This window comes from Candoia aspera, chromosome 1 (assembly GCF_035149785.1).
Source record: "Candoia aspera isolate rCanAsp1 chromosome 1, rCanAsp1.hap2, whole genome shotgun sequence".
NCBI lineage: Eukaryota > Metazoa > Chordata > Lepidosauria > Squamata > Boidae > Candoia > Candoia aspera.
Genome location: NC_086153.1, coordinates 81483214 through 81497206, shown reverse-complemented (window position 1 = coordinate 81497206; position 13993 = coordinate 81483214). Strand labels below are relative to the sequence as shown.

General features: G+C 39.8%; 1 protein-coding gene across 1 annotated transcript; it reads right to left on the bottom strand.

The window, feature by feature from the left end:
• Nucleotides 1-1085: 1085 nt before the first annotated feature.
• Nucleotides 1086-11403, bottom strand: TAGAP (T cell activation RhoGTPase activating protein). The gene is made up of 10 exons (XM_063307930.1): nt 11225-11403; nt 10519-10595; nt 10369-10422; nt 9141-9207; nt 7945-8114; nt 7235-7396; nt 6829-6938; nt 5014-5209; nt 3178-3283; nt 1086-2473 (listed from the first exon to the last, which is right to left on the bottom strand). Exons 2-10 carry the CDS (start codon nt 10543-10545, stop codon nt 1200-1202), a joined length of 2166 nt encoding a protein of 721 aa, XP_063164000.1. The 5' UTR covers nt 10546-10595; nt 11225-11403; the 3' UTR covers nt 1086-1199.
• Between the last annotated feature and the right edge of the window lie 2590 nt (nt 11404-13993).

Genomic DNA, 13993 nt, shown 5'->3' with positions numbered 1-13993 from the left:
CTGCCTTGGCCTTCTTCTGTACACTTTTGAGTTAATATTTGTAAAGGAAGCAACTTTAATATTAAGGGTGAGGTTGTCAGTGGCTGGGGTCACATACTGTGCTAAGCATTTATTTTAACCACTTTTTCTTGAATAAGCCATAGTGGCTGGATTTGCACATTCTACTAAACTATTATCCCTGGTTAGTGGCTGAGTTCACACACTACTTTAAAGCCAAACAAACAAACCACATTATTGCATTGTGCAATGGGTAATTTTTATAAGTGCTTAACTAATCATATAAACATATGATTATGTTCAACACCTTTGATCTGATTACTGGAATTACGGAGAAAAGTCAAGCTACGCAATGTTGAACTGTATGAATAGTCCAAGTTGCTTCGATTTGGCACTTTCCAGATGAGTTAGAACAGCATCTCTCTGAATTCCCAGACTGCACAGCTGAGATTTGTCATCTCAACACATCCAAAGAGCATCAGGTTGGGGAAAACTGATTTAATCTAATTTAGAAAGGCTGTTCTTATACAATCAGAATATTTCTTTCTCATGCTCACACTGATCCCAGTGTGATGTGTTCCAGAAGAGACAGTGGAATTACTAGAACTTTTAGGGGTAATATCATGAAATAGGAAGTATGTTCTAAAGTCTTGCTGTTTCTACTACAAGAACCATTTCATAAGGCTGAGGTTTAGTTCAGTTGGAAATTATTTCCAAATAGGAAGTGGTGGTGGAAGAAACTGTATCACTTGAGTAATGCAAAACCAGACAAAGCAGCAGAGCCAAGTCTGTTGCAAAGCACAATTTTGCTTGGTCATATGATGGAGATTGGCTCAAGGTCTCTACAACATTTCCCCTTATCTTCTGCTTCTCTGTTTCTGTGTATATTGGACTCTTGTCTAGACTTTTAACAGAAAAAGAACAAGTCACTAATGTGGGATTGCTGTAAGAACAAAATGAATAAAGCTGCTGGTTCTATTGCATTGGTTTTAAAATGTGCTTTTAACATTCACAGGAGTAGCCAAGCACAGATTAGGACATACTATAGTTATTTTGTACAAAATGGGCAGAAGTGCAAAACACACAGATACTAAACAAAATACAATTTTATGGAAAGTTGGATTTATATGAGCTTAGGCAATAATATTTGGCAAAAGTCTTGCTTTCATGCCTTGTATAAAATGTATACATTTTCACTGAACTTAAACATAGGATTCTTTTGCACATTGTAAGTGCTCAAAAATTATCTGACTGCTCTGTCGCGTCAAGTATTCTTGCTTGTTCTTTTGATATGACCCAGACATGGTCCTGAGACGGTAGACTTGAGGAGTCAGAGGCAACTTTGCCCGTGAATGTATTCCAATAACAAAATCAACAACTGGTATATTGTCCTGGGAGTCAGTGATCAAAGAGCGTCTGTCATTAAAAAGATCCTCATTTGCTTTGTTTGTGACCTCTTTCTTGAGCCTCAGACATTGAGATTCAGAATCTTGAGGCACCTTGGTGAACCTCAGAGAATGAGCTCTTAAATTATTGTGTGATGGAAGTCTAACAGCAGAAAAGTGTTTGGTTGCCTCTTCGTAAGAAGGAGGCCTTCTAGGTTTCTTTTGATCCACAAGTTGAAACACTTCATCTGCTGACATGAAACGGGATCTCAGTTGATATCCTGGGGGTTCTGGACTGAGAGTAACCACATGAGTTGCTTGCACAATTTGACAGGAAAGAGGCCTTTCTTTCCTTGGGCCCTTTTTGAAACTGCCCTTTTGAAAGCCTCCCATGCCATAAGTTTCAGTTTTTGCCAGCGTCTTCTTGCGGGTTGCCACAGAAAATGACATGGAGTGCTTCTTGAGCTCTGGGACAGCTCTGTCACTTCCGTTTGAAATCTTGGTAGAGAAGGACCGTGGTCGAGTTAAGACACGGTTCCTGAAGATGGAAGGTGATGAGAGTGGTGAGCTGGTGAAGACAGAAGAGTCCGAGACAGAGGAAGCACTGTCTAGTGAACTGGAAGAAGATGTGCTGAGTAAGGAATCACTTGACAACTCTGATGGCAAGTTGGCTTTTACGGTCAGATCTGATGGCTTTTTGTTCCTGTAGAGACCTGGAAGACGGGATTCTTCCACTGCCTGCGTTCTCATTCTCAGCCCTCTACACTTCAGTCCCGATTCCTTCTGCAGAATAAAATTCTCCTCGCTTTTAGAAAGCTTTGGAAGTCTCACACGGCCTTCCTGGCAGCCCTTGGAAGACCACAAGTCTGGTTCTGAGAACCTCCTCTCAAGTTTCTTCATTGTTTTTTTAAAACGAGTCAGTGACAAGGCAGAAGGGATCTGGGTTAGGGGCTGTTTGGGGTACAGTTCTGTACTGCTTGGCCTGCTAGTGTGTGATAAGCTCTTGGACTGGAGGTCACTGGAACTGCACTCCCCTTCAAGGTCTGTGCTGTCATAGGCAGAATCACGGTGCTGGTTTGATGACAGTGTTTCTGGAGGAAGGAAAGGAAACGTTAAGACTAATGTTGGACAGGTAGAATCAGCCTTAGGAATAAGCCAGTCTTCACTTGCAGCTATAAAGTATGTGTATATCACTAGCAATTGAGGAATAAAGACTTCTTCCCCAACATAACAGAAAGTCAAATCTTTAAAAAAAAATTTTTTTATTTTACAAAAGTACAAAATATAGGCAAAGTATCAAGATACACACAAAAAAAATTAAACTGAACAATCCATAAAAAGAAAAATGATAAAAACCAGAAAAAACAAAAAGAGAAACAAAAACAAATTGAACTATATATATTAAACTTAGAAATAGTCACTGATTTACAAAAAAAATACCATATAATGCTATATTATAATTAGATACCCACAAATTGGGAACCTAAAGCTGGGTCCAGCCTCTCTGATGAAGCTTCCCAAAACTTTACGTATATTATTTCTGCTTCTCTACCTTGGTTTGAAAGGAACCTCAATGATAGGCAACTCTCTTGTGAACCTCTAAGATATATCTGTGGTTAACATTTAGAAATAGCCCACTATTGCCACTAGTTTGTTATTTATAGCCACTTCCTTAGTAACTAGAATCAAATGTTTTAAAACAGCATTTTCAGTGAAATCCAAGCACATTTAGACGATTAGCTAGACTCTGTTCTAAATAAACTCTGCATTTCAAAGCCATGCAAAATCAGGGTACCTGACACATCCAGGGAATTATCAGTATTCATACAGAACAGTGAGTAGATTTCTTCTCCAAATATATCTGAACAATTAATAATGAGGAATTCCACCAATGACTTCACCTGGAGCCAAACGAAGAATGCTGTTAATTGGAGATTAGCTTGGAGTCATTTCAACATTAACATTATTAGTGGAATCTATTATAGAACTATGTATTAAGAATGACTTAATATGAAATCCATATGTAAATTCCAGCCCTGAAGGGTAGAAGCAGAAGAAAACATACGGAATTCTTGTCTTTTATAAATCCCGCCTTGCTTTCCAGTAAGAATAAATACTTCTGAGATTGTTCCCATTGTTTGTTTGTTTGTTTATGCGGGCTGTTAACCTCTTCACTTGAACCTATGGAAGCTGTATCTTCCATGTGAATAACTTTGCAATTGCATTGCCATCTCTTTAGCTGGTTGCATAATTCCCCAAGCTTATGCCCTGATGCCAGAACTAGATTTTGTCACCGAACCACAATTGCAGGAGTTTTAATCATTGCATGTTCTTTCCAGCCAACAGGATCTGAAGTCTCTACTTAAAATGTTGGGGAGTTTCTTAACCAGCTGTGACTTAGTGACCAAGAAGATGTCCAAGATCTTTATAAACTGCCTATGAGCTCTTAGAGCAGGGTAGGGAACTTTTGCTTTGAGTTTTGGAGAGCTACTGTATATTTCCCTGGGAGTGATTTATGCTGGTGGTAAGCAGGCTTGAAGCCAACAAGGGATGTAACCTGGGCCATCCTCTTTTTCCCTCTGAGATCCTTTACTCTCTCCCCCTCCCCTCCAATCACTGTCCTGCCCAATGGCCTGCTGGAGGACACATCATGTTTGCCAGAAGTCTGGCCTTCAAAGATACCAAAAGGCCTGAAGAATGACTTCTAAGCCTCTTTCCTTTAGTAACCATGGGGTTGCTCTTAAAAACTGCATCATTCCAAGTCAGATATTAGCCTATCTAGGCCAGCAAAGACTGTTCCAACTAAAAGCCCTTGTTAATATTTCAGCTAAAAGGATCCACCTGATCCTTTAACTACAGTGGAAGGCATGGAAGAAACCCCATGCTGTCATTGACCTGTAGTCTTTCTCTTCCCTCTGTTTTGCATCAAGCATCAATCCCATATTCCAATTATTCCAATTAGCAACTTTAATCTACAATCTTTATATGTAAGCCAGTTCACCCCATAATGGTATAACTGCTGAAAAAGCATCACAGATCTTCTTAGGTGTGTGATAAAAGTGGTATGAAGCAACCCCATTTGGCTTTATAGGGCTACCCCAATTCCATTTGTTGGAGTGGTTCCCTTTGAGGCACTGCCTTGACCTTCAAAAAGCAGGATACCTCAGTGCTTCCAGTTAAAAAGCCCTGAGGCAGGGTACCTTTCTGTCCCCAGCCACATTACTTCTGTGGAAAAGTCTTCTGCAAATGGAGATGCAGAAAATCAAAGGCTAGCAAACCTCTAGTTGGAAGCAGCACCTAGCTCCACTGCGCTAACTAGAAATGGAACACAGCTTCCTAATGCCACATCAGAGGCACTTTATTGAAGGATGAATCAAAGGGAAGTGCCCCTTTAAGGCTTCCCATAATCCCTGTGTGCAACAGCTGAATTAGTTAGGATGTTGCAATGCAATCCACAGGATAGGGCCACAACTTCAAGGGTGAAACTATTTCACTGTGAGTCAATTTAAAGGTTAATGCCAAAGGGATCCATTGTCAGGTATGTTCTAGCAATTGGCCTCCTTGTGGCGGGACAATAAATAGTCAAGGATAAAAGACAATGTGGAAGTAGCAGGAAAGAAAACCAAGGTACCTTATCAGCCAGCTCTTTCTGAATTTCAAGTGGCAGACTTTTGTCCCAATTTGGACTCAACATGGTTGGTCCAAAACAGATGGCAAGGTTGCTAGAATCCATTTTGTTGACTTTTGAATTTTTGCTAATGTGGTGAAGAAGAGAAAGTAAGTGCTTGAGCAAATGAAGGTTGGGCTTTGGCAGTTTGCTTGCAACCCTGCAAAAATGAACATAAGAAAAAAGAAAAGTCCTTCTCAGATTGCAGCTTGTTTTTTTTTAAAGTTAGACTTTACATTCACTTATATGAGTAACACTTCCTCTAAAATGTGGAAGTGTTGATTTAAAGTGGTTACCAAAAATTCCCATTCAAAAGTCCCAGGGTCAATGAATGCATTTGATAGCGGGTAAACATACATTCCTGACTAGACACCAAGAGGAAATTGTTCCGTCTCTTGGAAAAGTTGTGGGGTGAAAAATCAGGCTCTTAAACTTATAATTAGACTCATGTAAGATATGTATGGTATGCACATGTATTCTTTTCCATTATGTGGTATTTAGACTGCTCCCTTAATCAGCTGGAGATATTACAGGCAGTCCTTGTTTAGCGACCACAATGGGGACCAGCAACTTGATCATTAAGCAAAGCTGTCGTTAAGTGAAACCTTGACTATGCTTATGATCTTACTTCAACTTTCCTTTGCTTTACTTAAATTTACATCCTGTAAATGCATGGACTGGTCGCAAAGTTACTTTTTCATCACCATCATAACTGCAAATGATCACTGTGTGAGGCAGTTGCTAAATGAGGACAACCTGTATTACCTCATGTGCCTCATGGGACACAAACACACACTCTCTCTCTCTCTCTATATATATATATATATATATACGCACACACACACAGTATATGTCAGAATATGGTACAGCCAGAGTTAAGCACATTTTATTCCTTGCATTTTATTCTGGTATAACTTCAATGAATTGATGACATTGTGGTATCATGGAATCATTCAGATTTGGCTATGGGGTGATATCACTGCCCCCAGCTCCTCCCACCCTCCTGAAATGGAAGGAAGGGAAAAGTGGTATTACTGAAAAAGACTTTAGGATTTTACTCTCCACATTGCTAGTGTTCGCAATGAGAATTCATTCCTTCTCCTACAATGTTTGCCCCTTACGAACAGTACCCCAGCTTTCTATAAAAATGAATAAAAAATATAGAAACCTACACATATCTATTCATAAGTAAGCATCTGACAACTGCAACAAGACACAAACCCAGCCACAGGTTTTGGGAAGATGTTCTATTGAATTCAGTGAGAATGACTGTGAGTAAAAATGCAAGGGATCATTTGGTTAGGCTGCTCTATTAAGCAGACTTACTTGACAGCAAGACCCATTGAAAATTAGTGCCATTTTCAAAATGCATAGGGTTTAACTTCAATACAGCTACTAAGAAATGCTTTCAAATCTGTTATCATTTCAGAATAGATAGGAGATGTAGTAAAACTTTAATCTGAAACATAGAGACTTAGTTATCACTTCCACAGGGATCAATCAAACTTTCCAGATCAGACTTTTACCCTGCTTTGCTTAACGGGATTTTAGTGAGGGGTGAAATGGAGAAGGGTACTGATTATATCATTTCCCATTCTTAATTCTCTTCCATCTTTTTTTTTTTGCAAGAGTAGGATTAAAGAGGGAACCATGTAATGCCTTTTGACTTCTTGTGCCATCTGCCTGGAAGTATCCAAGTAAGAACCTTAGAATCTGTGCCTATTTGTATTGCAACTGGCAGAACAACAAAAAGCCACTCTTGAGGAGAAGTCCACTTACTCTTTCATGGCTTCAGTTCTCTCTTGAGGATTCATTTTTTCCAGTGCTGTCATCCACTCATCGTAAAGCTCGGCCAGCAACAGTTTGTGGGGAATGTTTCGGAGGAAATCCTGCAAGAAATAAACTTAGGTTAAGTCAGGGTGGGCAACCTCCAGCCTACATGCATTTCGGAACTCCTTCAATTTGGTCCCTACCCCAGAGCTTCCTGGGACTGTGTATCCCAAATTCAGTGCTAGATCATAAAAACAGTAGCACTATCTCCCACCATTTTCTATTAGGAGGCTAAATAAATAAGATGCAACCATAGTGGATTTTATTTCCTAACTGAATTGGTAATAGGAATGTCTCTCCCTAATACTTGAGAAACTGGAACCTACAATGAGAAACCAAATTAACATATGTATACCTTAAAAACCACAGCTAACAGATATACAGATTTTTTTTCTAAGGCAACGTTGTCTCCGGCATTTAATTCTTCTCTCAGCTCCTTGCGTGCCTTCTCATTGGCAGCTTTCCGGAATATCCCTTCAGTGGATGGTCCTTTCCGGAAGAGTATTGTAAGGATATCCTACAATATGAACAGGAATAAAAAGAACATTACATGCCATTGTATTAAGGTCCAGTCAGGGAACTGAACCTGTCATTATCCCATGGTCACCTTTTCAATAACATGTATTTGGCAGGACAAAATTCATATACAATATGTATTGACCTCCTGGGTTACACACAACTGTTCCCTGTTCTTCCTTAATTATTTTTTTCTCCCCATATTATTTTCCCTAGCCCCGATACTGTTTCCTTTTCAGCTATCCCAGACTTAACTAGAAATTCCTTTCTCCCTGTAGAAAGCAGAATTCTTGACACAATATTGTGAAACTTAAGTACACTGTATATAACTACATAATTCAGTTCGTCCTTAGAGAAGAGTTTGCGTGGCACAGATATGAATCATTTTGAAGAACATGCTTAATCCTAATTCATCTTCTTCTGTATATGACTAATAAGTTTCTTCGGGAAGAAAATCCTCCTATTGCTTAGTTTGGGGATTATTTTACACAGCCAAAGCACAGAGCACTATTCATACAGAATGGATACAGTACCCTACTGCTTATTTACCTGTATAGATTTGGGCAGTGTATCTTCAACACCGTAAACAAGTGACAGAGGGTGATCAAACAAAGGTGACTTCAACTCAGATTCTAGATGCCCCTGAGTTTCTGACTCATGGGTAGATCGTCTGAACATAAATGGCAAAGATACTACATTCTTTCTTTTCCTGTGACGATCTGTTGGAAGAACAAAGGGAGTAGGAACAGTGTGCAACCAATTAGTGACCTCAGCACTAGATACATGATTGAATAATATATGATTATAGAATTATATAAATCAGCCGTTCTCAATGAAATGCTCTTCAGATGCTTCAGACTGTAGCTACTACTTTGACCAATGGCTATACTGGGCATGCTGGCTGGGGATGTTGAACTTTGTAGTCTGTTGCAGATTGGGGAAGGTTGCTCTAGATACATTCCTTATCAGCATTCAGCAGTGCTAGATGGAACAATCAGATCAATGGAATCTAAACAAATGCAGTTCGCAAAACAGTTTGCTAATTAATAGCAAAAAGGCTGGCCCAGGTGTTTTTGGTATCAGAGGCAAAAATAGGTTTCCTGTCAAAAGTGATTCTTCAATGTGTGAAGGTAGATCACTTCTGAACTCATCACAAACTGGCTGGATTCAGGTGAGACTTAATTCTGTGCTACTATCAACCCAACTGTAAACTCTCTACCTCCAGCTTCACTCTTACTGGAATCACACACTCTGTACACTAGCATATTAAAATCGTTATCTATGATCCTCTTCTCAAGGAGATCAGCCTGTGTTTCAGCAGTCAGTGGTGGCAGCTAAATACTGTATGGTGGAAAAAGTTTAACCTGCAATCCTATGGCTTGTCCTAGAACGGCCAATTAACCAAATTGTTTACTGTAGTTGTAGACATTTTAGATGTGTATACCAGATTGCCACCAGGGGGCAATTTAGATTTATAATTTATGATCTAAACCTGAGGACCCACCAGCCTGGGGCTGCCCTACTACATAAAAATGTGGCCATCCTCAGTGCCAGAAAGGAGTTGCCAACTATCCATCCCCTCTACCAAGAGAGAGAGAGCTTGGGCCTCTTCCTGTCACCTCCTGCACCACCCAAAGAAGCAGAGTAAATGCCTCTTGTTCTTCATTTGTACAGAATGAAGTTAAAGGCGTAGTTGGGCTTAGCAGAATCCCTTTGTTCAGGTTTAAGAAGGGTTACACACATACCAATCAGCTGACATGGTTCATCTTCATTATCACATGTCATGAAGAAGTGACGTTTTTTGAGCTCTTCCTAAAATTGAAAAGGTCAGTAAAACTCATCAATCTATCCTTGCAGCATAGAGCTCAAATAAAGCTGTATAGTAATATAGTGCTTCCCTCAATTCCGCAAAACAGACAGACAAAACTCACACCCTCTTCTTTCAGGAAAGGACACATTCAATTGCAACACTGCAAAGTGACAAGGAACTTGTAACTTTGGCCTGGCACTTAACCAAACATTAAGCAGAAGCAACAATAAATATGAAAGCTGTCCACAGCTATCCTGCTACTTTGGCTAAAAGAATCCTTAGAGAGCTCTGCAAATAATACTAGTCCAAAACAGGATAGCAAGCAAAACATGTTTGGTTTCAGACTGTTGGCCATGCTTACTCATTGACATCAATGGGTCTTATATTATTCCGAACTAACTAAAGTTCTACTGATGTCAATGGATTTATTTTAAGCTTGACTGAGTAATGAGCACCTGCAGGGACAGGTGGGTGGGTGAGAAAGAAAATTAAACAGACACAATTCAGATAAGAGCTAATGTGTGATGGAGAGGATTGCAGTCTGGAATTTCACAGGGGAAACGTGAGTTATTTTATGTGAGCAGCTCTTTGGATGTCAGCCATACATCCAAGTAAGGCTATAAAGTGATTCCTAACTGCACTGGAAAAAGGATCACTGAAATTAATAAGTTTTTGAAGTAATAGGTGTTTAGAATTTGGATATTATCATAATCAAGACTACAGCCCTACATATCTCAGTTCAAAACACCATTACTAATACAAATCTTATTCCTTTCACTTGAACTGTAGCAGGGAGCGTAACACTCTCATTCATGCTGAAATAGATTTCCTGGAATGCTAGGGAGTGTAGATGGCAGCTCAAAACTTTTCATTTCATTCAGTCTTTCAAGGTGATTTGAATTCAGTAACTATTGAGGCACAAGCAAAGGACTAAATGTACTGTTATAAAATACTGACTAGAATTACAGTACTGTTAAAAAGTAACTTCCATAAGCTAAAGCTGAGCAAGAATGACTGACCATGACTTTACAAAGGCATAGGATGTGCTGTACAATCCTGAACGTGTTTACTCAGAAGTAAACCTCACAGAGTCCCATAAGAAGCATGCTTACAATCACAACCTATAATACATAGAATCTGCAAAGGGGTTTATGTGTGTTTACCTCTGATGGGTGTGCAGTTAAAGCCTCCATATCTTTTACATTTAGAGTTTTGGGCTATAAAGTAAAACAAAGGAAAGATATAGTCAGAAATCATCCAGTTTCATCGGCAATACTTCTAGAGAGAAGAATATGAAGAGAAATGACACTCACTGCATTGCAACCGCTTAGCACCTTCATCAGGAGCTGAGTTGACAGAGCTTTAATGATCTTGCCTCCCTGGATTTCTCCTTTGCCTGCTTCAGATGAGGAGAATAATATTAGCAATATCTACCAAAGAACACAACCATACTTTTTTTTTCTTGTTACAAAATCAAACTGGATACAGACAAAGCGATTTGAGACAGAGGTGCTGGCCTCAATAATTCCTTTTCTCTCCTCATTGTTTCTGGTTTCTGAAAAAATACAAACTGCCTGAAACAAAAAGGAGGCTGAACCCTCCACAAACACAGTCTCTCTTCTAAACTGCCTTCCGCTCTCTGAAGAGAAAATATTGTAACTTGCCTGAATAAATGTGAATGAAAGTATGGTCCTACAACAAGTCCTTCACAGCACATTGTTATAGCAGCTCCAAAACCCACTTGTTAATCACATGATAAGCTGAAAGAATATTCTGTTGTTTGAAACAGCAAGGGAAAGCATGGATACTTCACTAAAATAACACAAGGCATATACGCTAAGAATTTATCAATTCCTGACACTGTTGAGCCTTATCCGAGAGTTCACTACGAACAAGCATCTTGTCAGCAGCACAGCTAAGCTGGGCAGGGGTTGGGGCTGGGGGCTATCCAAAACCTGTTTTTGATTCAGACCCCCAAAGAACAGCACTGTTGTGATCATTTCCATATGCTTATTTTACAAACTTACCCGGGAAGGGTCTCTGGGCGGAGTTTTTTTCACCTTACGCGAACTGCAAAGGAGAAGAGAAGCAGAATAACCATCCAGCGGCAACTAACTTGCTGGAGAATGCTGGGGAGACAGTCTGTCAGCCCCATGCATGCTGCATTTGGAATGAATGCTGGTGGTGGCAGTGGAAGAAGACAGGTGGAAAGTCACAACGTCAGAACAACAGGAAAATGCATCACGGCCAGAGGGCAGAGCTAAGTGTAGCACTCACTGACAGATGCTTGTTAGCTCACTGGCTTCCTCTTTCCTTTTAGGGCAGCTGCAGCCACTTTAGTAAGAGAAGAATTTTTCCCACTTGTTAGAGAAAAAAAAAAGTCCAGCTTTGTCACTGGTAGAAACGTGATGGAACAGATGAGATGTTTTACAGGTAGAAGTTCCAAATTACTAGGGGAATCGGGTGGGATGTGTGAAAGACTCTAGTGCCGTGTAGGCTGGCTTAAGAACTTCTAAAGGGCAATTCATACTTCCAGACAGAAAACACATATCAGAATAGTGTATCTTTTATGTACTATTGGTCTCAAGATGTCAAATCTGACCACACATAAACCTCAGTGGCTTTAAAAGTACAAGTTGAAGGCCTTGGTTAACCTTTTAAAAAGTAGTCATGTTGTGTGCTGAGAGGTGTCCATACATTTGAGAAGGGGGACGTTATTTATTTATCATTTTATTGTTTTGAGATTGAGTGTGTGTGTGTAAAAAATAGGAGCAATTGTTACACATGTGATTTTCCAGAATGGTCCTTTGCCCTCAATCTTCAGAAGATTTGGGCATCACAGACTGGAATATCTGAGATATGCATCCTTAAATCTTTCCCTGAGTGTTCTACATACAGACCTATTGGCTTACTTTGCAGAAAGACCAGGTCACTGTTTTAAAAAAGAAATGCTAGATTAGCAAATGACCTCTATTCAAGTCCCATAAAGTGTTACAGAAATCCACCAAGCTAGTAGAGCAGCTGGTGGCAGGCAGGTGGCACCAGGTGGGGGAGATAAAACGGTCACTGGCCTGAAAGGAACAATGGATTCATTGCAGCTGCTGGTGTGGGCATGCATTTTGTAAAGACATGGGAGTTGCCAAACTGATTTTGCATCTCATAGTGACAGTTGCTGGCTCACAAAAAACAAACCCCAACCCCATGTATATTTACAGACAAAGCAAGCAACTCTGCATTTAGTGGGCCTTCCAAACAAAATGCTGAGTGAGGATTAGTTAGCTCCAAAGGCCCTGTTCTCAAATAGTTTGAGAATTAGGACAATATCTCTAAGATGATTCTGTGCAATGTAAGGAGCAAATGGTCCCTCTGCTCTTCCTTGGTAGAGGGTTGAACGTTTGTGTGATAAGCCATTTTCCACTGTAAAAGCTGTAGGTAAGGTATACAAAATGAAATGTTTGAAAAGGGATGGTGTGAATGTAGGACTTAATGTGGAATGATTTAGCATCACTTGTGGGACAGGGATGGTCTAGCCATATAATAATAAATAGAGAGGCCTGAATCCCTCCTTCAGCTGCTCAAGAGTTGGGATTCTCTCTGTTTGAAGACCAAGAGAACATCAGAAGTTACAGGGGGTTGCCTCATATGCTTGGGGTATTCTTAGTGAACCAAACAGTCTCATTCCAGAAATTTGGGGCAGTGAGATGACATGCAGAAGAAGGACATAGTAATGAACTCAGCCTCTTGGTGTGTCCCCAGTTTCTGTATTAAGGGAGGATTTTTTCTTCCCTTTTCCAGGTCAACTTACTTGCACAATTGAACCATAGTTCTGGATAAATGTTTACTTAGAAAATACCCTGATTTTCTTTATTGCCAAACTCATTGGTTCCCTGAAAAGGGAGCTGCAGTTGGCTAGATCCAAATGAAGATTGCATTCTCAAAATATATAACCCCTAGGACCTACTTCCCAATAGATATGCTTATGGTTATGCTGTAAATTCATTGAACTGAATTCTGATTTAAATCAGGATGACCCAGTCTTGCCTTATACTCCATTGGGTGCCAAATAAATTTCTGAAATTAATAAAATTTTAGGTTGCAATCCCAAACATATTATAACATTGAACACAGCAGAATTTATTAGTAAGCATTAATAAGATTTCACTGTTACTTTGGAACCACCCAATTTTCTTTTAGAAAATAACTCCTGCAGGTTGAGGTCACCTCCTGGGGCCTTCAGAGGCATGTCTGTGTAGACTTCTTGGCATCAGTACAGAGGTGAGTTTGCCACTATCTTCCAGGGGTATTTTGTTGTTGTTGTTGCAGCCCAGTACAAGCTAGCATACTGTCCTGCTATTTCTTGATAGTCCAAGGATTAACCATGCCTGATGCTGTTTAGTTTCTGAGCTTGGTTTCTGAGGTTACCCAGATACAGCCTACATTAAATATTGCAAATAAATCTCTAATTTCATCCATTGTAAATCTTGCTCCCCACAAACCTGAATGCCTGGGTTGTGCAACCAGAAATGTGCCAGTAGAACACCCCTCGGATCATACCCATAATTTATTTCTAATGTTTCTAAATTATGTCTTCTGTCCCAGCAAACCTAAATTTATATTCAAACAAAAAAAAAATCATAAAATTAATTCTTCCTTACAAAAAGAATAATTAGGGAGTTTACACAGGAGAGGATCATGAGGCTGTATGGCAGATAGCTTCTAATAGCTCTGTACATGGTTCCCTGCACATGAAAGAAACCTATGCATGTAGTGAGACATGTGCATGGAGTG

Bases quoted from the DNA above. Each gene is read 5' to 3' on its own strand.
- TAGAP (XM_063307930.1), bottom strand. From the start codon at position 10,545: ATGAAGGTGCTAAGCGGTTGCAATGCA. The intron at 9,208-10,368 runs GTAAACACACAT...TTTCAATTTTAG, and splicing joins TAACTGCACACCCATCAGAG to GAAGAGCTCAAAAAACGTCA. The intron at 5,210-6,828 runs GTAAGTGGACTT...TCATTTTTGCAG, and splicing joins AGAACTGAAGCCATGAAAGA to GGTTGCAAGCAAACTGCCAA.